At 36.3% G+C, this 25948-nt stretch overlaps 1 protein-coding gene across 1 annotated transcript in view; it reads right to left on the bottom strand.

Annotated features, from left to right (window-relative positions):
* Positions 1-25948, bottom strand: part of MINPP1 (multiple inositol-polyphosphate phosphatase 1) — a 63717-nt gene that overhangs the window by 21968 nt on the left and 15801 nt on the right. Inside the window, exon 4 of the mRNA XM_077125331.1 lies at positions 21531-21664. Coding sequence (XP_076981446.1) covers positions 21531-21664 — 134 coding nt within the window. The remainder of the gene's footprint in view (positions 1-21530; positions 21665-25948) is intronic.

Here is a 25948-nt window from a genome sequence, read left to right as displayed (position 1 = left end):
AGTGTCCTAATTCATATAGCCCTCCTTTCATAAAACTTTTACCAATCCCCACAGTTCAAATTAATTCTCCCTCAGTACTTTTTAATTTGCCTCTCTTTCAGTACTGTTACATAAATACCCTCCAAACTAGGACATGAATTCCTTGAGACATAATTTAAATGTGTCCATCTCTGTATAGCCCCTTTTACTTGTATAATAACCTGAATACAAGCAGGTACTCAAAAATAACATGGGAAATGCTCTTTATATTTCAATGGATTTGTCCAAGTGTTTTTAAAAAGAATAAAGGTGCCTAAGTGATAATCTCAGAATGCATGGAATTTATTCAAAAGTGAAACAAAATAGAAGTGAAAAAAATTTTTAATTGGCCTCTGGAAAACAGGTCAAGTGTATCGCTTTTCCTTTGGCATAAGAAACACCTTACATGGCATAGTTTATTTTTCAACATTGTCCAACTCAAACCATCAGGTTTATTTCCTTATTGTATCACAAACACTCCATTTTCATTCCAAATAGGCCTTTGCTCAATACTCTTTTCTCCTGTTAAAATGTCCTCATCACTCCCCCCAGCCAAATTCAGTCTGGGATGATTGTTCTGATAATGTTGAAAATAATAATTAAAAAGTCACATTTATTAAGCACTTATAGGTACAGTACAGTGCTAAAATGATAAATGCGTATGCATATATGTGCATTTGTATGGCACACAAACATATAGGGATATTGTTGCACTCACGCTCACATTTTGTAAGATGAGTATTACCTGTATCCTAGAGGTCATGAAATTGTGATTTAGAAAGGCTGAACAAGTTGAGCAAGGATCAGAATTTGGATATGAATCTAAAACCAATGCAAATTTCAACACACTACACTGCCTATGATTAAGGTCCAACTCACATTTTATCATCCACAAAGGAGTCTTTCCCAACTACTCTTACACACAGAATTCATTCCGTGAAATACTATCCTCAAGAAAACAGAAGAGTCTCTAAAACCTTTGAGAGAACTTTGCCCCTGGAGTCAATAGGGAGTTACTGAATAATTTACGCAGAAGCCAGACATGATCATATTTGCATTTCAGAAAGACGACTATATTGAACTGAAGTGGGAGTAACATGGAAACCAGAGTAAAATTTAGGAGGATCTAGGAAGAGATATTAAACTAAATGAGACACAGCAAGGGGAATGGAGAAAAGTTGAAGGAACTGACATAAACTTGAAAAATTGTGGCAACTGGATATAGAAAATAAGGAAGATGAAGGCAATAATAATGCCTAGGTTTGTAGCAGGGATGGCCAGCAGGATGTCAGTGGCACTGAGTAAAATAAGGAATACAGAAGAAAAAGTACCACTACTGCACATCACTGGTACCCAGGTATTGTTCTACGCAGAGATTTAAACAAAATTCTATACTATATATACCTACAGTCTAGTGAGAAAGTCAAAACTGTCTATTCACAAGGCAGCTAGATATCTGAATCTGAATTCAGAGGATAGCCAGGCTATTCTAAAAAAATTTAATTTAGCCACTATCTTCAATACCTAGCACTAAAAGATATTCCTGTTACACCTGGTTAAACTCCATGGAACACTTACTTCAGATAGCTAACAAAAGCCAAGCATGAACAGATTCTCAGGGTCAAGAATCCACATACATTTCTAAGGCCTTTAAAAGTTAAAATTTCCTCCTGCTACAATATTATTGACCAAAATAGTTCATTAAAATCATTTGGTGCCACTAAATATGTTTCACTACTGCCATCTTATGTTACAATATGGAACTACACAACCAAAAGCCATACCCTTTCAACTATAAAATCTGAATATATCAGATTGGCAAACCAATGAAAAGATAGAGAAAAGGTAGAAAAAAGACTGATATCAAGGATGAGTTATTAAATGACAACAACAAATATTTGTTATTATAGTAATTAATTTTGGTGTGAGAAAGTATCTCTGATAAAATGAAAGATCTCATGAGGTAGGTAACTACAGTCCAGCACATAAGCTTTACTTTGAGAAAGGAGGAAATCACTTGTTGAATTCCCCCAATTAAAAAAGGTTAAAATATATTAACAGATAATTGGGGAAGAAGTGAAAAAAATCCAGGGCTATCTCATTTCTTTAGTAAATTAAATCTCTTTTTCTAATCACAGCTGCTTTTAATCAATTACTTAAATTTAAGCAACTTTAATTCCATCACTGCTGTGAGGGTTCCAGAAGGAAAATAAAAGTAAAAATTATAACAAAGTCAGGATCCTGTTTGAAGGGCTGGTTATATTTAATTGAAACATTGATGCTCATCTATTAACATTAATTGCAACCCTGAACTCACTGCCTTCCCCCTACATGGGACCTGATCCCCAGGGGTGTAAGTCTCCTGGCAACATAGGACATGAGCCTGGCTCTGGCATAGTGAAATTGAGAAAGACTTCTTGACCAAAAGGGGGAAGAGAAATGAAAGAAAATAAAAGTTCAGTGGCTAAGAGATTTCAAATAGAGTTGAGGGCATTCTGGAGGTTATTCACATACAGTACATAGACATCCTTTCTCAGTTTTGGGGATACTGGAGTAGGTAGAGGGAAATACCTTGTTCTAGTTTGCTAGCTGCCCAAATGGGATATACCAGAAATGCAACAGCTTTTAAAAGGGGGAGTTTATTAAGTTGCTAGTCTACAGTTCTAAAGTTGAGAAAATGTGCCAATTAAAACAAGTCTATAAAAATGTCCAAATTAAGGCACCAACAAGAAGTCATCTTCAATCAAGAAAGGCCAATGAAGTTCAGGGTTTCTCTCTCAACTAGAAAGGCACATAGCAAACATGGCAATGTCTGCTAACTTTCTCTCCAGGCTTCTTGTTTCATGAAGCTCCCCCAGGGGCATTTCCAAAGATCTCTATGTGGGCTTTCATGGTTCTCACTGCTCTCCGGCTGCTCTCAAACGTTCTCCAAATCGTTTCCTCTTTTAAAGGATTCCAGTAAAAAAATTAAGACCCACGTGGAATGGGTGGGGTCACATCTCCCTCTATTGAAAGGTTAATACCCACAATTGGGTGTCACATCTCCAGTGGAGATACTCTAATTAAGTTTCCAACCTGTAGTACCGAATAGGGATTAGAAGAAACAGCTGCTTCCACAAGATGGCTTAGCATTAAAACATGGCTATTCTAGGGTACATAAATCCTTTCAAACCAGCACATATCTGAAACTGTTGAACCGTAATCCAATAGCCTTGGTTCTTGAAGGTAATTGAATAACTATACAGCTTTGAAGGTCTGACCATGTGACTGTGAATACCTTGTGACCGACACTCCCTTTATTTAGTGTATGTAAGGAAAAAAAATGTCAAAAATAAATAACAGGGAGGAAGGGGGATGGAATGTTTTGGGTGTTTTTTTCAACTTTTATTATTTTTTTTCGGAGTACTGAACATGTTCAACAGTCTATTGTGATGACAAATGCACAGCTATGATGATACTGTAACTATTGACTATACAATTTGGATGATTACATGGTATGTGAATATGTATCTCAATAAAACTGCATTTAAAAAAGAAAAAGAAGGGTGCTAAATTTTGTCAGATGCCTTTTGTGCAACAGTTGAAATGATGATGTGTTTTTTTTTCTTTTGTGCTATTAATATGGTGTATTACATTAATTGATTTTCTTATGTTGAACTGACCTCGCATACCTGGGATAAATCCCATTTGATTGTGGTGTAGAATTCTTTTAAAGTGGTATGTAATTCTTTCAAAGCTGAATTCAGTTTGCTAGTATTATATTGAGGATTGTTTCACCTATATTCATGATGGATAAAGGTCTGTAATGTTCTTTTCTTGTGGTATCTTCACCTAGCTTTGGGATGAGGATGATGTTGGCCTTAGAGAATGAGTAGGGAAATGCTCTTTCCTCTTCAGTTCTTTGGAAGAGTTTGAATAGGCCTGATGTTAATTTTTGGAATTTTGGTAAAATTCACCTGTGAAACCATCTCATCCTGAGCTTTTCTTTGTTGGGATGTTTTTGATGTCTGATTCAGTCTATCTTTTGAGATCCTCTGGTTTTTCTTTTTTTTTACTCTTTTTAAAAAAAAATCTTCACATACATACAGTTCAATCATATTATACAATCAGTGGTTCACAATAGATGTGTTTCTTCACCATGATTATTTTTAGAACATTTGCATCACTCCAGAAAAAGAAATAAAAAGAAAAACTTATATATCCCATATCCCTTATTCTTCCCTCTCATTGACCACCAGTATTTCAATCTACCCAATTTGTTACCCTTTATCCCTCCTGCTATTTATTTAATTTTTATCCTCATTTTTTTGCACATCTATCCGTACCCTGGATAAAAGGAATATCAGACACAAGGTTTTCACCATCACACAGTCACACTGTAAAAGCTATATAGTTATACAGTCGTCTTCAAGAATCAAGGCTACTAGAACACAGTTCAACAGTTCCAGGTGCCTCCCTCTAGCCTCTCCAATACACCACAAACTAAAGAGAATATCTATATAATGCATAAGAATAACTTCCAGGATAACCTCTCCACTCTCTTTGAAATCTCTTAGCCACTATAACTTTATATTGTCTTATTTCTTTCTTCCCCCTGTTGGTCAAGAAGGCTTTCTCAATCTTGTGATGCTGGATCCCAGCTAATCCTGGGAGTCCCATCCCACATTGCCAGGGAGATTTACACTGCTGGGAGTCATGACCCACGTAGGGAGGAGGGCAGTGAGCTCACTTGCTGAGGTGGCTTAGAGAGAAAGACCACATCTGAGCAACAAAAGAGGTTCTCTGCAGGTGCTACTTAGGCATAATCATAAGGAGGCTTAGCTTCTTCTTTGCACAAATAAGTTTCATAAGGACAAGTTCTAAGATCAAGGGTCTGATGCATCAAATTCACAGTCCCCAATGACTGCAAGAACAACAGGCCTTCCCTAGGTGGGGAAGTTTAATATTTCCACCTTTTCCCCCAGTCCCTCAAGAGAACTTTGCAAATACTTCATAATCTTCTGCCCAGATTACTCTGGGATCTATCGGGGCATCACACTAACCTGTACAAACCAACAAGATCTCACTCCCTATTCAAGGTTCTATGTAGTTAAAGTGTTCAAATAAGCTGACCATTCAAGTTAAATTAGACAGTATGCTACTGAAAATATAAATTTTGCACCAAGTAAACATCTCTTCTTTTGCTCTCAGAGAAGTTGAAGTTTTAAAACAGTCAATATTGTCCTTTACCCTTTAGTCTGATTACCTTAGTCCTACCCAGATCAGCTGGTTAAATTTATTCTTTATTTTTTTGTTTGCTACTGTAAATGGAAAGTTCTTGATTTCCTGCTCAGATTACTCATTACTATAGAGCAGTACTACGTAGTATTGTACCATATAAAAATACTGTTGATTTTGGGGTGTTCATCTTGCACCACACCACTTTGCTGTACTCATTTATTAGCTCCAGTAACACGTCATCTGCAAACAGTGAAAGTCTTACTTCTTCCTTTCTAATTTGGATCTTTTTTTCTTCTTGTCTAATTGCTCTAGCTAGAACTTTCAGCAGAATGCTGAATAACAAAGGTGACAGTGGGAATCCTTGTCTTGTCCCTGATCTCAGAAGGAAAGCTTTCAGTCTTTCTGCATTGAGTATGTTAGCTGTGGGTGTTTCATGTATATTCCCTTTATCACATTAGGAAGTTCTCTTTTATTCTTATCTTTTGAAGTGTTTTCATCAAGAAAGGATGTTCAATTTTGTCAAATGCTTTATCTGCATCAATCGAGATGATCATGTGGTTTTTCCACTTTGATTTATTGATGTGCTGTATTATATTAATGGATTTTCTTGTGTTGAACTAGCCTAGCATACCTAGAATGAAACCCACTTGGTCATGGTGTATAATTCTTTTAATGTGCTACTGGGTTAGATGCGTGTTTTCTTCAGGATTTTTGTATCTCTATTCATTAAAGAGATTGGTCTGTAATTTCCTTTTTTTGTAGTACCTTTTTCTTTCTTTCTTTCTTTTTTTTTTGAGTGCATGGGCCAGGAATCAAACCCAGGTCTTCTGCACAGCAGGCAAGCATTCTACCACTGAACCACCTGCGCACCTGTAGTATCTTTGTATGGCTATGGTAGCTGGGTGATGTTGGCTTCACTGAAGGAGTAAGGTAGCTTTCCCTCCTCTTCAATGATTTTTTTTAATAGTTCGAGCAGGATTGGTACTAATTTTTTCTTGAATGCTTGGTAGAATTCATGAGATGCTATCTTGTCATGGACATTTCCTTTTGGGGACTTTCTTGGTGACAGATTTAATCTTTTTATTTATGATTGGTTTGTTGAAGTCATCTATTTCTTCTCAAATCAATGTTGGCTGTTAATGCTCTTCTAAGTCTATTTCATCTATGTTATCTAGTTTATTACTATATAGTTGCTCACAGTATCCTCTCATTATCTTCTCTATTTCTGTGGGGTCAGTAGTTATGCCCACACTCCCATTTCATATTTTATTTCATTGCATCCTTTCTCTTTTTTTCTATCAGCCTGAACAATGAAAACATTGTTTTCATGTTATCAACTTAATTTATTTTTGCTCCAATCGTCCTTATTTCTTTCCTTCTGTTTGCTTTGGGTTAGTTTGCTGTTCCTTCTCTAGTTTTTCCAAGTGAACAATTAATTCCTCAAATTTTTTTCAATAATTGCAAATATATTTATCACCATTTACAGACTGGTTTAACAGTTTTATACACAAATATAATTTTAGCTATAAAACTCCAACTGGTTACATTTAAATCACTGAATCTGTTAGAAATCTTTTCCCCTAATTACAGCTTCTTTAAATTATTAAAAAATAAAATCTGATAGTTATGATTTTAAGTTAAAGATGAAAAGGATCTGTTTTCACATTTCAACACTCAGAAATGGAAACTTTACCTGCTAGTAGTCATTCATATGCTACAGTGACACTTAAAGCACCATTAGAAGAGTTTAAATTGCAAAATTTTCAATCAAAGCCTCTTAGGATTTTGTTTTTTAAGAGTGTGGGGATTTAACTTTGTTCTAACTAGAATTAGGTTGAAATGGATAATTCATCTTTCTCTTTCTGTTCATCTTTAAAATGGCCCCTTCTGTCTTTCTCATCACCATCTGCCAACTCTTTTTAAAGGAGGGTAATATATAACGAGAATTCTTAACCAAGCTTTTACTCATTTGGTAATAAGGTTTGAATCCCAAGGGAATAATTTTCCAAAATTCAATGACTGTAAAGATGTCCCATTATTTTCAACTATGCAAAGGGGCTAGATTTCAGAACCACAAAACATGACCTAAATCTCTGAAATAAAATAGTATGCTCAGGGGGTGCAAGGGTAGTTCAGTGGCTGAATTCTTGCCTGCCACGTGGGAGACCCAGTTGGTTCAATTCCCAGCCCATGCGCTTCCTCAAAACAAAGAAACACGCAAACAAAAGAAAGAAAAAACAAACAAAAATTCAACAAATGGTGCTGAAATAATGGGATATTTACAAGGAAAAAGAATGAAGTGAACCCCCCCTATACAGCATACAAAAAAAAAAAAAAAAAAAGTATGCTCAGTCTGGTCTTAAAAGAATGCACTTATACTTTTTTTGTTTTGTTTTGTTTTGCATAGGCAGGCACCCAAATCAAACTCAGGTCTCCGGTATGACAGGCAAGAACTCTGCCTGCTGAGCCACTATGGCCCACCCCCCATACACTTTTAAAATGCTTTACTTCAAGGCAAATGACAGCTAATTTCCAATTAACATGGCTGGGGTTTTTTTTTCCTGTTTGCTTTTTCTTTTTTTCATGGGCAGGCACCAGGAACCATACCCGGGTCTCCAGCATGGCAGGCCAGAACTCTGCCTGCTGAGCCACTTGTGGCCCGCCCAACACAGCTGGTTTTTTAAACTAGCCTGTTTTCATGGTATTATACCAGACTCGGTAAACCATTTCCTAAGGGGGAGTTGTGCAAAATAAGTAGAATAGGATTCTGCAAAAATCTCACAGAAATTCCTCAATTTCTGCTCTTCTTTTTTAACATTGGCATTCAGGGCAATAAATTTCCCTCTCAGCACAACCTTTGCTGCATTAAAGTTTTGGTATGTTGTGTTTTCATTTTATTTTGCCTCAAGATACTTACTGATTTCTCTAGTAATTTCTTCCCTAACCCATTGCTTGTTTAAGATTGTGCTATTTACCCTCCATATATTTGTGAATTTCCCGGCCTTCCACCTACTATTGATTTTCAATTTCATTCCACCATGATCAGAGAAAGTGTTTTGTACAATTTCAATCTTTTAAAATTTATTTAGACTTGCTCTATGACCCAACTTGTGGTCTAACCTGAAGAATGCCTTTCTTTGCCACTTTTTGTTTTATATGTTAAGTCTAATTTGTCAGTTATTAGTATAGCTACCCCTTCTCTTTTTTGGTTGTTATTTCTTGAAATATTTCTCCAAACTTTCACTTTCAATATGTTTTTGTCCCTGAGTCTAAATGAGTTTCTTGTAGACAGGATATAGGCGGGTCCTGGTTTTTTTTTTGGGGGGGGGAGGAGTTTGGTGTGTATGTGTTTTAACTTTTCTATTGTATAGCATAACATATATACAGAGCAAAGAAATAAAAAAGCAATAGTTTCAAAGTACTTTTCAACAAGAAGTTAGAGGACATATCCCAGAGTTTATCATGGGCTACCAGGCAATTCTCTCAGAATTTTTTCCTTTCCAGCTGCTCCAAAATACAGGATGCTAGAAGGCTTAAATATTTTATCATCACTTTTGACTTCTTTCCTTCTTTTTTATTTTTTGTGAAAAATCACACATATACAAGAAAGCAATAAATTTCAAAGCACTGTAATACAATTAGTTGTAGAACATATTTCAGAGTTTGACATGGGTGACAGTTCCACAGTTTTAGGTTTTTACTTCTAGCTGTTCTAAGATACTGGAGACTAAAAGAAATATCAGTTTAATGATTCACCATTCATATTCATTTGTTTACCTTCACTGTATAACTTCACCATCACCTTTGATCTTTCCATCCCTCTCTTTTGGGATGTTTGGGCTATGGCTGTTCTAAATTTTTGATACTGGAAGAGTCTGTCACTAATACGCAATAGGGAGATGGAACTATCTGGAGAGGCTGGGCCCTTGAGGTTTCATGACTTATCTGGTCCAGGGACCCATCTGGAGGTTGTAGGTATCTGGAAAGTTACTCTAGTGCATGGAACCCTCGTGGAATCTTATATATTGCCCTAGGTGTTCTTTAGGATTGGCTGGAATGGTCCTGGATGGGGTTTGGCAGGTTATAACAGGTAGCAAGGTCTAACTGAAGTTTATGTGAGAGCAACCTCCATGTTCTAGTTTGCTAGCTGCTGGAATGCAATATACCAGAAATGGAATGGCTTTTAACAAGGGGAATTTAATGAGTTGCCAGTTTACAGTTCTAAGGCCGAGAAAATGTCCCAATTAAAACAAGTCTATAGAAATGTCCAAAGGCATCCAGGGAAAGATACCTTGGTTCAAGAAGGCTGATGAAGTTCAAGGTTTCTCTCTCAGCTGGAAGGGCACATGGTGAACACAGCATCATCTGCTAGCTTTCTCTCCTGGCTTCCAGTTTCATGAAGCTCCCCGGGAGGTGTCTTCCTTCTTTATCTCCAAAGGTCGCTGGCTGGTGGACTCTCTGCTTTGTAGTGTTGCTCTCTCTGAATCTCTCATTCTCTTTTTATAGGACTTCAGAAACTAATCAAGACCCACTCAAATGGGTGGAGAGATGTCATCCCCTAATCCAGTTTAACAACCACTCTTGACTAAATCACATCATCCAGGGAGATAATCTCATTACAGTTTCAAACATACAGTATTGAATAGAGATTATTCTACCTTTATGAAATGGGATTTATATTAAAACATGGCTTTTCTTAGGGGGCATACTTCCTTTCAAACCAGCACACTCCACAATAGCCTCTCGACTCTATTTGAACTCTCTTTGCCACAGATACTTAATTAGTTATACTTCTTTTCCCCGTTTTGGTCAAGATGGAACTGTTAATTACATGGTGCCAGAGTCGGATTAATTTCTGGGAGTCATCATCTCCAACATCGCCAGGGAGACTTTCACCCTTGGATGTCATGTCCCATGTAGGGGAGAGGGCAATGATTTCACTTGCAGACTTTGGCTTAGAGAGTAAGGCCACATCTGAACAAAAACAGAGGTCCTCCAGAAGTAACTCTTAGGCATGCCTATGGGTAGGTAGTCTAAGCTTCTCTGCTACCTACATAAGCTTCCCAAGAGTGTTGGGGACAATTAAAGTAACATGTATAAATTCCACCCTCAGCAATGCTGGAAACATGTAACATGGCTGCCAGGGCTGAGACAAAGAACAGCCTAAGCTATAATTAGCTTTCTTCACGGAAGTAGTAATAGTTTACACCAAAAAAACTAACTGTACATCTGCCCTCCACCCTAACAACAGCAGTCACCAATCCCAAATCATCCCTTTGTCCTTATTCACCCAATTAGAGATCGCCACCTATCCCTACTGCTACCCTCTCTCCTAGAGTATATATATACCCAGCCTTTTCAATAAACTTTTGCAGCTTAATCAGAACATTTGTCTTGCTGCCATTCTTCGTGTCTCTTGTCCCATACCATTCCTCCCTTACAGGTGCAGAGCCTCAGTTGATCGTCGGGACACAAGAGTAGCCTCGGGATTGAGGTTTCTGCTGAGAATTCCAGTCATTGCCTTATAGGCTTCCCTTGGATGTGACGGATCACTTTTTTCTTGCTGCTTTCAGAATTCTTTGTCTTTGACATTTGACAATCTCATTAGTAACTGCCTTGGAGTAGGTCTGTATGGATCTGTTCTGTTTGGGGTATTCTGTGCTTCTTGGATCTGTAATTTTATGTCTTTCAAAGCAGAAGGGAACTTTTCCATGATTATTTCTACCCTTTTTCCCTTCTCTTTTCCTTTCTGCCCCTTCTCCCATCTATTCTTCTGGGACACCCACAACATGTATATTCATGTACTTCATGTTGTCATTTAATTTTCTGAGACCTGCTCATATTTTTCCATTTGTTTCCCCATCTGTTCTTTTATGTGTAGGATTACAGATGTCCTGTGCTCTAGTTCACGAATTCATTCTTCTGCCTCTTCAAATCTGCTGTTTTTAGTCTCCTTTTTTGTTTTTCATCTCTTCTATTGTGCCTCTCATTCCCATAAGTTCTGCCATTTGTTTTTTAAAGCTTTCAAGTTCTTTATGGTCAACCAATGCCTTCTTTATAATCTTCATCTCTTTTGCCACATCTTGCCTCAACTCGTGGATTTATTTTTGGCTTGATTTAGCATGTTTGAATGTTAATTAGCTGTTTCAACTACTGCATCTCATTTGAAGAGTTAGTGTATTCCTTTGACTGAGCCATACCTTTGTTTTTCCTACTATGACTCGTAATTTTCTGTGGGTGTATCAGCATCTGATTTCTTTGATTAGTTTATTCTAGAGGTCATTTTCAGTCTTTTACCTCGGGTTTTCTTGTTGGTTGGCTTTGTTCTCTGTTTCCTGGCATTCAGTTCAACTTATTCCAGACCTCCAGCATTGCTTCAATTTAACTTTTTTCAGCTCTAGTTCTTCTGGTTCTTGCCCTGCCTAAATGGAATCTTTTTTCTTTTTTTAGTATGTTCTCCCAGATATCATCGACTCCAATCAGATATTCCCAGACAAGAAAGGCCCAGGTCTCAAATAGTATAAAGTTTCTCTGGTGATGAGACCCAGCAGTTGTTAGAGATTCCTGTGAAGCCTCTAGACTCTGTCCTTTTCCCATCCTTCCCCGTAGGTGGTGTTTATCCATCTGTAGCTCTCCACCAGTATAAAGTGATACGGTACCTTTCATTCTAAGGTGACCCTGTAGCTGCCAGGGGTGTGGTTGAGACAGAGGCTAAGGTAGAAGGTGGGTTTTGGGTTTAGCCTCTGGGGTCTGAATTCTCTGACTGAGGGCTACCACTTGAGCTGGGCCTTGCCCCCACTTTTCTTGGGGGAAAATGTCCTTTAGGGAATTATCTCCGACATTTGTCTCCCAGACCTATCTTAACTCTGTCCATGCACGGATCAGGGCTGAAAATCGAAAATGCCTGAAGCTTTTTCTAATGAGCTCCTTAAAATAGTTAAACAAAAAAAGAAAAAAGAAAAAAAAATCCCTTTTCAGAGCCAGTCCCCAGCTTCCAAGGTTTACCTGTAGGGAGCTGGAATTGGTACCTGTCTCTGTGTGCCTTGGGTCCCAGCCCTTTTCCAGAATTTTTGAGTTGGGACCACTCCAAAAGTCTGTTTTTTTGTTTTTTCATCAGCCCCACCTCCCGTTTGTTTGCAGAAAATCAGGATTCCTTTCCTACTTGTTTATCTCTGCTTGGAGCTTATAATTCAGTGGTCCAAATTTATTAATTAAAACTACACTAGCAACTTGACTGAGCTGCTCTCCATTGCTCCCAGCAGTGACCATTTATTTTTCCAATGGGGAGGTATTTTCAACTGAGCATGCCATACCAGTGGAGGAGGAGCACCAGCCCCTGGATTTTGGGGCTTTACCCACAGCTCTGTGCTGTGATCTCAGCCCCTCCACCTATTTCACACTGGTGTATGATGTGTATCTGGTCATGGATGTTGCCCAAGCTCATGTTCCAGGCAGTTCCTCTAGAGGATGAACTAAATTCCACACCTCCCTACACCTTCCACAGCAACATTATTAATAACTGCCCAAAGGGGAAGCAATCCAAGTCTCCATCAACAAAATAATGGATAAACAAAATGTGGTACATACATACAATGGAATATTGCTCAGCCATAAAAAAGACTGAAGGTCTGATGCATGCAACAATGGATAAAACTTGACACCATGTTGAGTGAAAAAAACCAGACAGAAAAGAACAAATACTGGGAAAGCTGAAGCAAATAGCTAAAATATTAGAGTAGCTAGAATGAAATACCTGAAACTGTTGAACTGTAATCCAATAACCTTGATTCTTGAAGATGACTGAATTATAGAGCTTTTAAGGTATAACCATGTGATTCGGAAACCTTCTGACTGATACTCCCTTTAACCAGTGTATGAACAGATGAGTAAGAAAAGAAAATGCAAAAAAGTAAACAAACAATAGGGGAAGAGGGAAGTATGGGATTTTTTGGGTGTTCTTTTTTACTTTCATTTTTTTTGTAATAATGAAAATGTTCAAAAATTGATGGCGATGATGATGAATGCACAGCTAAATGATGATACTGTGGGCCACTGACTGTAAAATCTGGATGATTATATGGCAGGTGAATAAATAACATAGCTCAATAAAATCGCATTAAAAATAGACTAAGATGATGCTGGAACAACTGGAAAGCCATTTGGAAAAGATAAAATTAGACATATATCAACAATACACAAGATAAATACCAAAGGTATCAAGAACCTAAATATAAAACATAAAACCTTTTTAGTAGAAGAAAATATAGCTGAATTCTTTTGTCATCTGAGCATGGGAAAAGTTTTTCTAACTATTATTAAAAATCTAGATGCAAACAAAAAAAAGATTGATACATTTGACTACACAAAAATTAAAATCTTTTGCAAAGAAAAAAACACCCTAAAAAAAAGCTAAGACAATTGACAAATTGGTAAGAAAATATCTATGTACATTACAGATGGTTAAAATCACTAATATTAAAGAACTCCTAGAAATTAAGGGAACTATGAACTATAGTTAACAGTAATATTTTGATATACTTTCATCAACAGTAACAAATGTACCATACCAAGGTCAATAATAGTAGGGAATAAGGAGAATGGGATGGTTTGGAGGTTTTGCTTGTTCTTTAACAGTGAAAATGTTCTAAAAATGACTGTGGTGATAAACACACAAATATGTACTAGGATACTGTGAACTACTGATTATACACTTTAGATGGACTGTACGATATGTGACTGTACCTCAATAAAATTGCTTAAAAATACTAGGGGAACAAAAGAAACAAATATTGTATGATCTCAACTCATATGAAATAAGCAGAATATGCAAATTCAGAAAGTCAGAAACTAGAATACAGGTTACCAGGGCCCAAGTAAGAGTGGGAAATGGGAATTAAAGTTTCATTGGTGCAGAATTTTCTATTTTGGGTAACAGCAAAGTTTTGGCAATGGATGATAGTGATGGAGGCACAACTTTGTGAATAAAATTAATACCACTGAACTGTGTATTTTTAAAGTGGATAAAAAGGGAAACTTTATGTTGTATATATGTGACAAGAATAAACATTAAAATAAAAAAAAAAAGACGACTACGCCACACCACCACTCCATCAGCAAACCATAAACTACAGACTATAGTTAATAGCATAATACTACTGGTTTCATCAATTGTAACAATGGAAACTACTAATACAAAATGTTAGTAATAGGGAAAACTGTATGTATGAGAGTGAGTTATATGGGGACTCTATTTTCTGCATGATTTTTTCTTCTTGTAAGTCTTCAACTGCTCTAATTAAGGGGGAAAAGCCAGTCACAATAAAACTATAGCTTTGTATGATTCCACTTTTATGAAATGCAGAACAGGCGAATCCAGAAATAGAGAGTATATTAGTGATTACCTACTGCTGGGGGAATAGAGGAAAGGAGAAGTGACAGTTGATGGATACAGGTTTGTTTTTCTTTCTCTTTTATTTTTTCATAGTACAAAATGACCCCAATACTGCTTTAATAGTGAAAATAACACAAAAGGAGTTTCAAAATAGACACAGAGATCATGATTCAGAATTCAAAGTTCTTCCTGGCTGCGGTAGTTAGGATCAGGCGTCAACTTGGCCAGGTGAAGATGCTTAGTTCTATTGCTGTGGACATGAGCCAATGGTACGTGAACTTCATCTGTTGCTCATTACATCTGCAGTCAGCTAGGAGGCGTGCCTGCTGCAATGAATGATGTTTGATTTAATTGTCTGGAAGCTTAAATGAGAGAGGTCAATGTAGGACAGCCCAAGCAGCTCAGCATACTTCATCTCAGCACTCCCAGCTCAGCACAGGCCTTTGGAGATGCAGAAAAGAATTACCCCGGAGAAAGCTGTTGGAATCCAGAGGCCTGGAGAGAAGGCCAGCAGACATTACCCTGTGCCTTCCTGCACAAGAAAGAACCTCAGTTGAAAGTTAGCTGCCTTTCCTCTGAAGAACTACACATTTTTAACTAAATAAATCCCCTTTTATTAAAAGCCAATTCATCTCTGGTGTGTTGCATTCCAGCAGCTAGCAAACTAGAGCACTGGTTATATCGATAACCGAAGCAAACTTCTCACTTTGTGTTATGTTACAGTTCTTCTGTTGTAAATCTTCTCTCTCAGCAGTGAGCTTCCTGCACTAGACGGTACCGACTCTGAGCTGCAGGTAGCTGAGTTTGGATGTGCCCAGGGTGAGTTCCTTGTTTTCCTCCCTGTCTAGGGTTTGTGTGGTCAGCTGTATGAGCTGTTCTAACTTCACCAGCAGACCCCACTTCTCCAGGAAGCTTCGAGACTTGGTCACCCTCATGGCTTTGTGCTCCACTTTTGCATCGGCCACCAACTCCTTCACCTCGATCTTTATATGAAGATTCTTCTTGGACTTGGTGAAGGTCTTCAGAGTTGCATACTGGTATTGGTAGATAATGGCCATGGCTTGGTCTGCTGGGTTGTAGGACAGAATCTTAGTTGCTAAGCTATCTTCAGCATGTATCATGGCCCACAGCTGCTCCTGCAGGGTGGGAAAGTCCATTGTAGGTCTAGGGTCAGAAGACCCTGATGGCCAGGCTGTATATCAGGTCCTTAAAAATACCTGTTCAAGCTTAAAATAGTCAGCTTGTAGGGGGTGCAATGAAAGTTCAGTAGTAGAATTCTCACCTGCCATGTGGGAGACCTAGGTTCAATTCCATCCATATACTTCTCAAAAAACAAACAAGCAAGCAAAACCAAACAAACAAAAATTCAACAAATAGTGCTGCAATAATGGGATACTCACATGGGAAAATAATGAAATGTGATCCTGCCATACAGCGTGCACACGTGCGTGCACACACACACACACACATACAAGGAGCTTGTCAAAGAGGTTTGTCCCAAGCATTTTTTTCTCTTTATAAGAGTTATAAACTCTTACATGCATACTTTTCTATGGAAATTTATTTATAGTAACGGATAGACTCCTTTCCCAGAAAGTCGACCTCCATGTGCTCCTGGCCATCAGCCTCCAGCAGCCAGATGTACTCCACTCACAATGAGCAGCAGCTCACTGTGTCAGCCATCTCATTTCTGGCTCACAGTGTCATCTTATCCATGAAGCACAGGGTCATTGCTGTCTTTTGATTATTAATGGTCACTTCCACCCAGCCCCGTGCTGAACATAGACCTCACTGATAATCTCTCAGGCACAGCACTACTTGATACTTTACAAATCCCTTTTTCCTCTTCAGCTTCAAGCTCAGATTCAAATACGATGTATTTAATGGTGTTCTGGACGTCCTCTGTTTACTATGCCAATCATGTCCCTATATTGTCAGTGTGACCCAAAACAGACCAAGGGATTTTGAGACCTTGCTAAATGATGATAACATCTTCTGGCATGATCCTTCTCTTCAATATTCCCGACCCTTGAACAACCCTAAGCGCTTGGTCTTGGAACTGCCTACCTTTTCTCACTGACCATCTGCTTTTGCCTGGGCAGGGCTTTCCAAGCTGACCTCTGTCCACAAAGAATCTGTGGATCTCTATAAAGTCACATTCATCTGCGTGCGTGATCACTTCTCTCTCTTCTGCTGTCATTTCCATCTCTAGAAGTGCACTTCATCAGGAAATGGCTCGTACAAAGGAGTCAAGTACAGACCTCTGTGTTCCAACTGTTTCCATTTCACACCATCTTCCCTCGTCTCTTCCCACCGGGCTCTGGCAATAGACTTCGTCTTTCTCAATGTAACCTTCCACCTCAGCATAGTTTGCAGGCAAGGAGTACCCCAGGAGAACTGGGGGCGACTCTAGAGTAGCCCATAAACCATCCTCCCCAGGCACAGGAGACCCCCACCATGCATTGCCAATGTTCTTTTATGACATGACAAAAATATTAAAAAACTAGACTGCGGTAGTTGTTTTACAACTCTGTGAATATAGTAAAAACCACTGAAATGTGCACTTTGAATGAGTAAACCTTATGGTATTTGATTCTATTTCTCAGTAAACCTATTTAAATATGACCCTATGGCACTGTAAAAGCCTTAATTTTTTTAAACAATTCTTCTCCAGTACTTTCAATTAAGACAAGGAATTGAATAAATAATTGTAAAACATTTCAACAATTATATGTAGTAAGAATTTTGGGCTCTTCTTATAAAAAGTCTAAGAAATGATTTTTCTGAATTATTAAATACTTAAAAATTTTTCTACTTTTGCCAAAAAGTTCTATTAGTTTCCTCCCTTGTCCTTTTATTAAATACCCACATTGTTTTAATATTTTACTGAAGTATAATTTACCTACCATAAAATGCACCCATTTTAAGTGTATAGCTTGATGAGTTTTTGTAAACTTACACAGCTATGTGTGCAACCTTCATGACAATCCAGTTTTGGAATACTTCTATCACCCTAGTTTCCTCATGCCAATATAGTCAATCCCTGCTCCGATCTCCAGACCCAGGTAATCACTGATCTGCTTGCTGTCTGTCTCCAAAGTTTTGTCTTCTCTAGAAATTTCACACAAACGGACTCATACCACATAGTCTTAAATTAGAATGTTTTTAAATCATCCATGTTGTTGCATCTTCCAGTAGTTATTCTTTTTCATTGTTGAATAGGTTTCCTTCATATGGATGTATTATATTGTGTTCACCCATTTACCAATTGATGGACATTTGAATTTTTAAATTTTTAGCTATTATGAATAATACAGCTGTAAACATTCACTTAAGTCTTTGTGTAGACATATGTTTTCATTTCTATTGGGTACATACTTAGGAGTGGATTTGCTAAGTCATATACATGTATATTATAACTTTCTAAAAAACCATCAAATTGTTTTCCAAAGTGTCTGTACCATCTTATATACCAGCAATGCATGAAGTTTCCAGCTTCTCCATGTCTTGCTAACACTTAGGATAGTGAGTCTTATTTTATTTTAGTCAATTTAAAGGATATATTAATGGTATTTCACCATTTCATTAGGGTATACTACCCTAATGTTTAACGATGGTGAGCATCTTCTCATGTACTTAACTTGCCATCCATATATCTTCTTTGGTGAAGGGTTTTTTTGCCCTTTTTAAAAATTGGGTTGCCTCCTTACTAGTTATTTGTAAGTTCTTCATATATTCTGGATTCAAATTCTTAATCATATATATGTTTTGTAAACATTTTCTTCCAAGTCTATGGTTTGTCTTCTTTGAAGCAAAAGTACTTAATTGTGATGAAGGCTATTTTAACCATTTCTTAAAATATATCATGCTCTTGGTTACACCACATCTAAGAAATTTTTGCCTAACCCAAGGTCATAAATATTTACCCCTATGTCTTCTTCTAAGAGTTTTATAGTTTTAGCTCTTCCATTTAAATCATTGATCCTGTATTTCCTTCTAGAAGTTTTATAGTCTCATATTTTACATTTAGATAATCCATTTTTGTGCATAGCGGGAAATAAGGGTTTAGATATCATTTTTTAAATTTTGTATCTTGAAATACTTTCAAACTTACATGACAGTTACTAAAATAATACAAACCCAAAACAAGAACTCTAACACACCAGTCCCCCTGCTGATAGCCGGATCCATAAACTTTAACATTTTGCCACACTGCCATATCATTCTACCCACTCATCAATCCATTTTCTGAACTCTTGAGTATAGACTATATTTATTATGCTCCTTGAACACTTAATACCATGTATATTTCCTAACAACAAGAATATTAACTTACATCACTGCCTTAAGTGCAGCTATCAAGTTCAGGAAATTTTACACTATAAAGCTTACAAGTCTATACTTCGATTTTTTCATATGTCTCAATAACCTTTTCTTCTTCTTTGCCAGATTCCATCCAGGATCATATATAGTATTCAATGGTGATTATCTCTTTGGTTGGTCTCTTTTTTTTTAAAATAAAATTGTGGGAACATGTATATATAACATAAACTTTTCCATCTCAATCACTCCCAAGTATATCATTCAGTGGGATTAATCACATTCACAACATTGTAGTACCCTCATCATCTTTCATTATGAAAACTCTCCTATCTCCCCAAACAAAAACCTTACAAACGGGCCACGGTGGCTCAGCAGACGGCAATGCTTGCCTGCCATGCCAGAGGACCCGGGTTCGATTCCCAGTGCCTGCCCATGTAAAAAAAAAAAAAAAAAAAAAAAAAAACCTTACAAACCCATATGTATTAACTCCTTAGATGTCACTTTTTTACATATGGATATCTAATTGTTCCAGCAGCATTTGCTGAAAAAGGCTACCCTTTTCACCAATGTATTATCTCGACATCTTTTCCAAAATTCGACTGATAATACATATATAAGTATATTTCATGACTCTATTCTATTCCACTGATTTATTTGCCTGTAGTTTTATAGTCAGTTTTGAAATCAGATAGACCTTTAGTTATTTTTTTTCAAAATTGTTTTCACTCTTTTAGGGCCTTTACATTTCCCCATTAACTTTAGAATTAACTTGTCAATTTCTACAAGGAAATTTACTGGGAATTTGATAGGGAATGCGTTCAATCTATACATCAATTTGGATCTTTCAAGCCATAAAGATGGTATATTTCTCCATTTATTTTGGTTATTTTAAATTTCTCTCTGTAATATTTTATAGTTTTTATAGTTTTCAGTGTATAAAAATACTTTAAAATATCAATGACAAACTTCTTATTAAACTTTAAATCTGGGATTAAATTATAATAGCAAATCTTGCAAAAGTTATTTCAGAATCTTTCTGCTACAACTTTAAGTTTACTATACTTGTTGTTCAACCAGGGGATACATAATGAACAATCTCAATGAACAATTGGCTTAAGATCCATTATCTCACAAAGTCTAACAATTATAAGCCATTTATAAAACTAACCAGGAAAAAATGAACTCCTATCTCAAAGATGTTATTTGGCTTGACTGAAATTTCCACAGAAGTTTTTGGAAAAAAAAAAGAAAGTTTTTGGCAGGAGAAATTAAATACTCAATCTTATTTTTTTTTATCTAGCCTCTAGTACACTCAAGAAAATTCCATAAACTAGTGATAAATCAAAAAAACAAAAAAGATTTCTACATATGTAAAACTTGGCACTGAAAACACAATAAAATGTACCACTTTCAGATTTTCTGTCTCAGTCTTTATAGCATGATTTTTGTCTACAGCTGTAAATGTATAAGCCTTCAAAGAAGCATATCTGTAAAACAAAGTGGAGCTTGATGATGTATCAAAAGGTTAAAAGTATGAATGTTAACAGATTCTAACCTTGTGTCTGATGCTCCTTTTTCCAGGGTATAGACAGATGAGCAAAAAATAAGGATAAATAAATAAATAATGGGGGATTAAGAGATTTAAAAAATTGGGTAGATTGAAACACTAGTGGTTAATGAGAGGGAGGATTAAGGGGTATGGGATGTATGAGTTTTTTTCTTTTTATTTCTTTTTCTGGAGTGATGCAAATATTCTAAAAATGATCACAGTGATGAATACTGTGATGATACTGTGAGCCAGCAGTTGTACACTGCAGATGGACTGTATGTGTGTGAAAATTTCTCAACAAAAATATTAAAAAAAAAAAAGAACAAAGACTTTTAAAAATACTCATTTAAAAAATATTGCACATTCATACCAGGAACCATGTATAAGAGAGTTCATAATTATATTATTTATAATAGCAAAAAATAGAAACTATCCAAATGCCCATTAACAAGAGCAGATGGCATAAATTGTGGTATACTGATATTACTGAATATTGTACCATAGTGAAAATGAATGAGCTATAGCCGTATGTAACAACGGCTGAATATTATGAATATTATATTATGTTGAATATTATGAACATGTTGTTGAGGGTAAAAAGAGCAAGTCCCAGAAAACAACAAGCAATATAATTCCAGGCGAAATTAAATGTATTATTTGGGCACACACACACATTCATAGTAAAAACTACTTTTAAAGAGGAAAAGGAATGATAAAAACAAAAATCTGAATAGAAGTTACAGGAGACCGGACGTGGAGGTGGCAGGAGAAGGCAGGAAATGGAACAGGTAAGGAACACATAAGGAAACGCAAGTTATTAGTACTATTCTAGTTCTTAGGCTGAGTGGCAGGTTCATACGCTTTATAATTTAAATAAATGTTAAATAATTCTTTTTTAGGTATCAAATATTATATTAAAATATATATATTTAAAAAACAAGGAGCTATTTAAAAAATCACTCATTATAACCATTTTCTAGAAGCTTAATTGAGCACTCAAAATATACTTCAAAATTTTTAAGTTTTTACCTTTGCTTCTGTTCAACTGCTTTGTCCAAGTGCTGAAAGATATCCTGAAACAGAACGCAGCTCGATCGACTATTAATAGTATAGCCATATCCTCTTTTCCAGTACTGTTTCAGATCATTTAAATATTCTAATACCTAAAAACAAAAATTTCAAAAATCATTTTCATTAATGTAACAAATTCCCTGATTTAATGATTCACTCGAAAAGTTTACACTGTTTAATTATCACTCTGTATAAAGTATAGTACAATCTTAACATTTACACTTAAACATTTGCCTTTCAAGTACTTTTTTAAAAGTTGGCCCATATGTCTGTGACATGTAGAGATTTATGTTGAAACATGTCTACACAAAGGCTGGCCAGCAAGAGGTTGGTGTACTTATAGCTAATAACTCAGCATCTGTAACAGTTTAGGATAGTGGATTAAGGATCTGTACTAACCTCCCCTTTCTTGTAAAATTACATTAATATGAGAACAAAGATACATATTTATATAGAAGAAAGGAAAAAGAATACCCACTATAGTACAAGAAAGATGCCAACAACGGAAAACAATAGAAAACAAACTGACTTTGGTTTAGGTCTCAGTTTGGAAAAAGTAATAAAAGAGCATCAAGGGGGGAATTTCTGGGCAAGACCATGGAGTAGCTCCAGGACTCACTCTTCCTCCAAAATAGTCAGAAACAATAGCTCTGGGGCTTGAAGGCCAAGGATGCAGTGTGCAGTATCCAGGGAAGAATAGGAGGAAGAGGCCAAAAAGCTGAGGTAAAGAACTGTGAGTAACTCACTCTGTAGTGATTACTGGTGCCTAACCCCCATTCTCAAGGCAGGCCGCCTTGGGGTCCAGTCCCAGGCTAGCTCTGTGGACAAAGAGGAACATGGAAGTCCTCCTCCCCATGGATGGGGAAAGACCTAATTGCACACCTGGAGGAATTACAAAAATAACAGCAAACAGAAAGATATAACAAAGATTAGAGCAAAAACAAATTAAATTGAGAACATAAAAACATAGAGAATTAACAAAACCAAAAGTTGGTTCTTTGAGAAGATCAATAAAATGGATAAACCCTTAGCTAGACTGACAAAGAAAAAAAGAGAGAAAATGCAAGTGAACAAAATCAGAAATGGGGGGGGGGGACATCACTAATGACCCCACAGAAATAAAAAGGATCATAATTACGAGAGTAGTATGAAAACTGTATGTGAAAGAGTTAGACAATGCAGATGAAATGGACAAATTCCTAGAAACACAGTAACAACCTAAACTGACTCTAGAAAAAATACAGGACCTCAACAAACCAATTACAAGTAAAGAGATTGAATCAGTCACCAAAAACCTCCCAACAAAGAAAAGCCCTGAACATATGGCTTCACAGGTGAATTCTACCAATCATTTCAAGAATGAATACCAATCCTGCTCAAACTGAAAAAATGAAGAGGAAGGAACACAACCTAACTCATTCTATGAAGCCAACATCATCCTAATACCAAAGTCAGATAAAGATACTACTAGAAAATTATAGACCAATTTATCTAATGAATATAGATGCAAAAATCTGCAACAAAATATCTGCAAATCGAATCCATTAGCACATTAAAAAAATTGTGCACCAAGATCAAGTGGGTTTTATCCTAGGTAGGCAAGGGTGGTTGAACATAAGAAAACCAATTAATGAAATACACCATATTAATAGTCAATAGGGAAAATGACATGATTATCTCAATTGATGCAGAAAAGGTATTTGACAAAATCCATGACCCTTTCTTGATAACAGCACTTTGAAAGATAGGAATAGAAGGAAACTTCCTAGATACAATAAACAACATGTATGAAAAACCCACTGCTAACTTCATACTCAATGGTGAAAGACTGAAATCTTTCTCTCTTGGGTTGTGAACAAGACAAGACAGGATGCCCACTTTTCACCACTACTATATTGTTAGAAGTTTTAGCAAAAGCAATTAGGCAAGAAAAGGAAATAAAAGGCATCCAAATCAGAAAAGAAAAACTTTCACTATTTGCTAAATAAATAGAAAGATAAAAAAAAATCTACATCAAAGCCACTACAGCTAATAAACGAGTTCAGCAAAACGGCAGAATACAAGATCAACATGCAAAAATAAGCAGTGTTTCTATACACTAATAATGAACAATCTGAGGAGGAAGTCAAGAAAAAAAATTCCATTTGTATTAGCAACTAAAAGAATCAAATACCTAGGAATAAATTTAACTATGGATATAAAGGACTTGTACTCAAAAAACTATAAATCATTGCTAAAAGAAATCAAAGAAGATCTAGATAAATGGAATCTGTATTCGTAGATTAGAAGACCAAATGTTGTTAAGATATCAATTCTACCCAAACTGATTTACAGATTCAACACAATCCCAATCAAATTTCCAACAGCCTACATTGCAGAAATGGAAAAGCCAATTATCAAATTTATTTGGAAATGTAAGAGGCCCTGAAGAGCCAAAAGCATCTTGAAAAAGAACAATGTTGGAGGACTCCATTTCCTGACTTTAAAGCTTATTAGGAGGCTACAGAACCACAGGATGGTACTGGCAAAAAGATAGGGAATGGAACTAAGAGTTCAGAAAAAGACTCACATGCCCATTCAAGTGGGATGGACTAGCCTATTCAACAAATGATGCTGAAGAACTGAATATCCATAGGCAAAATAATGAAAGAAGACCCCTACTTCACACCTTATAAAAGAATTAACTCAAAATGGATCAAAGGCCTATTATAAGAACCAGGATCATAAAACTCCTAGGAGAAAATGAAGGGAAGCAGTCTCAAGATCTTGTAGTAGGCAATAGTTTCTTAGACCTTACACCCAAAGCACAAGCCAGGGAAGAAAAAAATAGATAAATGGGACCTCCTCAAATTAAAAACTTTTGTGCTTTAAAAGACTTTGCCAAAAAAGTGAAAAGGCTTTGTCTCCATCTACTCAATGGGAAAAATATTTGGAAACCACGTAATATCTGATAAGAACTCAACAATAAAAAGACAAACAATCCAATTTAAAAATGGGCAAAATACTTGAGTAGACATTTTTCAAAGAAAAATTACAAATAGTTAAAGAGCACATGAAAAGATGCTTAATATCACTTTACATACACTAATAATGAACAATATGAGGAGGAAATCAAGAAAAAAATTGGGAAATGCAAATCAAAACCAAAATGAAATATCACTTTAAACCTCCTAGAAGTGCCACTATTAAAAAACAGAAAAGTATAAGTGTTTGAGAAAATATGGAAATATAGGAATACTCATTCACTGCTGTTGGGAAGGTAAAATGATGCAGCCACTATGAAAGAGAGTTTGGTAGTTTCTCGGAGAGCGAAGAATATAACTGCCATATGATCCAGGAATCCTGCTACTAGGTATATACCCAGAAGAACTGAAAGCAGGGAGTGAAACATACACATACATACCAATGTTCATAGTGGAATTATTCACAACCGCCAAAAAAATGGAAACAACCCACAAGCCCATCAACTGATGTATGCATAAATAAAATGTGGTAAATACATAATATTCCATACAATGGAATATTATTCAGTTGTAAAAAGGAATGAAGTCTTGATACATGTGACAAAATGGATGAATCTTGAGAACATTATGAGTGAAATAAGCCAGACCCAAAAGAACAAATATTGTGTGATCTCACTGATATGAACTAATTATAAGATGAAAACCCATAGAATTAGAATCTAGAATCCAGGTTACAAGGGGATAGAACAGGGGTAGAAAATGGGGAGCTGATGCTTAATTTGTGCAAAATTTCTATTTGGTTTGATTATAAATGTTTGGAAAGGAACAGTGGTAATGGTAGCACATTATTGTGAGTTTAATTAACAGCACTCGATTTGTGTATGTGGTTGAAAGGGAAAGTTTTGGATCATGTATCTTACCAAAAGGAAAGAAGATTGGAACTGTACATAACACAGTGAAACCTGCTGTGGACAATGTACTGTGGTTAATGGTACAAATATAAGAATGTTCTTTCAAGAATTATAACAAATATACAGCACTATTTTTAATAGGGTGACATATTAGAAAAAATATGTAATGTAATCTATGGACTACAGTTAACAGTAATATTTTAATATTCTTTCATTAATTGTAACAAAGGTACAACACTAATGCAAGGTGTCAACAATAGGAGGATATATGGGAATGTTGTATTTTTTACAAGACTTTCCTATAAACATACTTCTTCTCTAATAAAAAAAATAATAATAATTAAAAGTGCACCAAGGATATGGGAAAATGGGTACCACTAGATGGAATGTGCATTGGTACAGACATTCCAGAAGGCAAAACGGCAAAATCCATAAAAACACACATACTCCATGGTCCATTTTATTCCATTTCTCTAAAGTAATATTCACAAGAGAACACAAG

This window comes from Tamandua tetradactyla, chromosome 13 (assembly GCF_023851605.1).
Source record: "Tamandua tetradactyla isolate mTamTet1 chromosome 13, mTamTet1.pri, whole genome shotgun sequence".
Classification (NCBI taxonomy): Eukaryota; Metazoa; Chordata; class Mammalia; order Pilosa; family Myrmecophagidae; genus Tamandua; species Tamandua tetradactyla.
The sequence above is the reverse complement of the archived record's forward strand: the minus strand, read 5'-3'. Positions and strand labels throughout refer to the sequence as shown.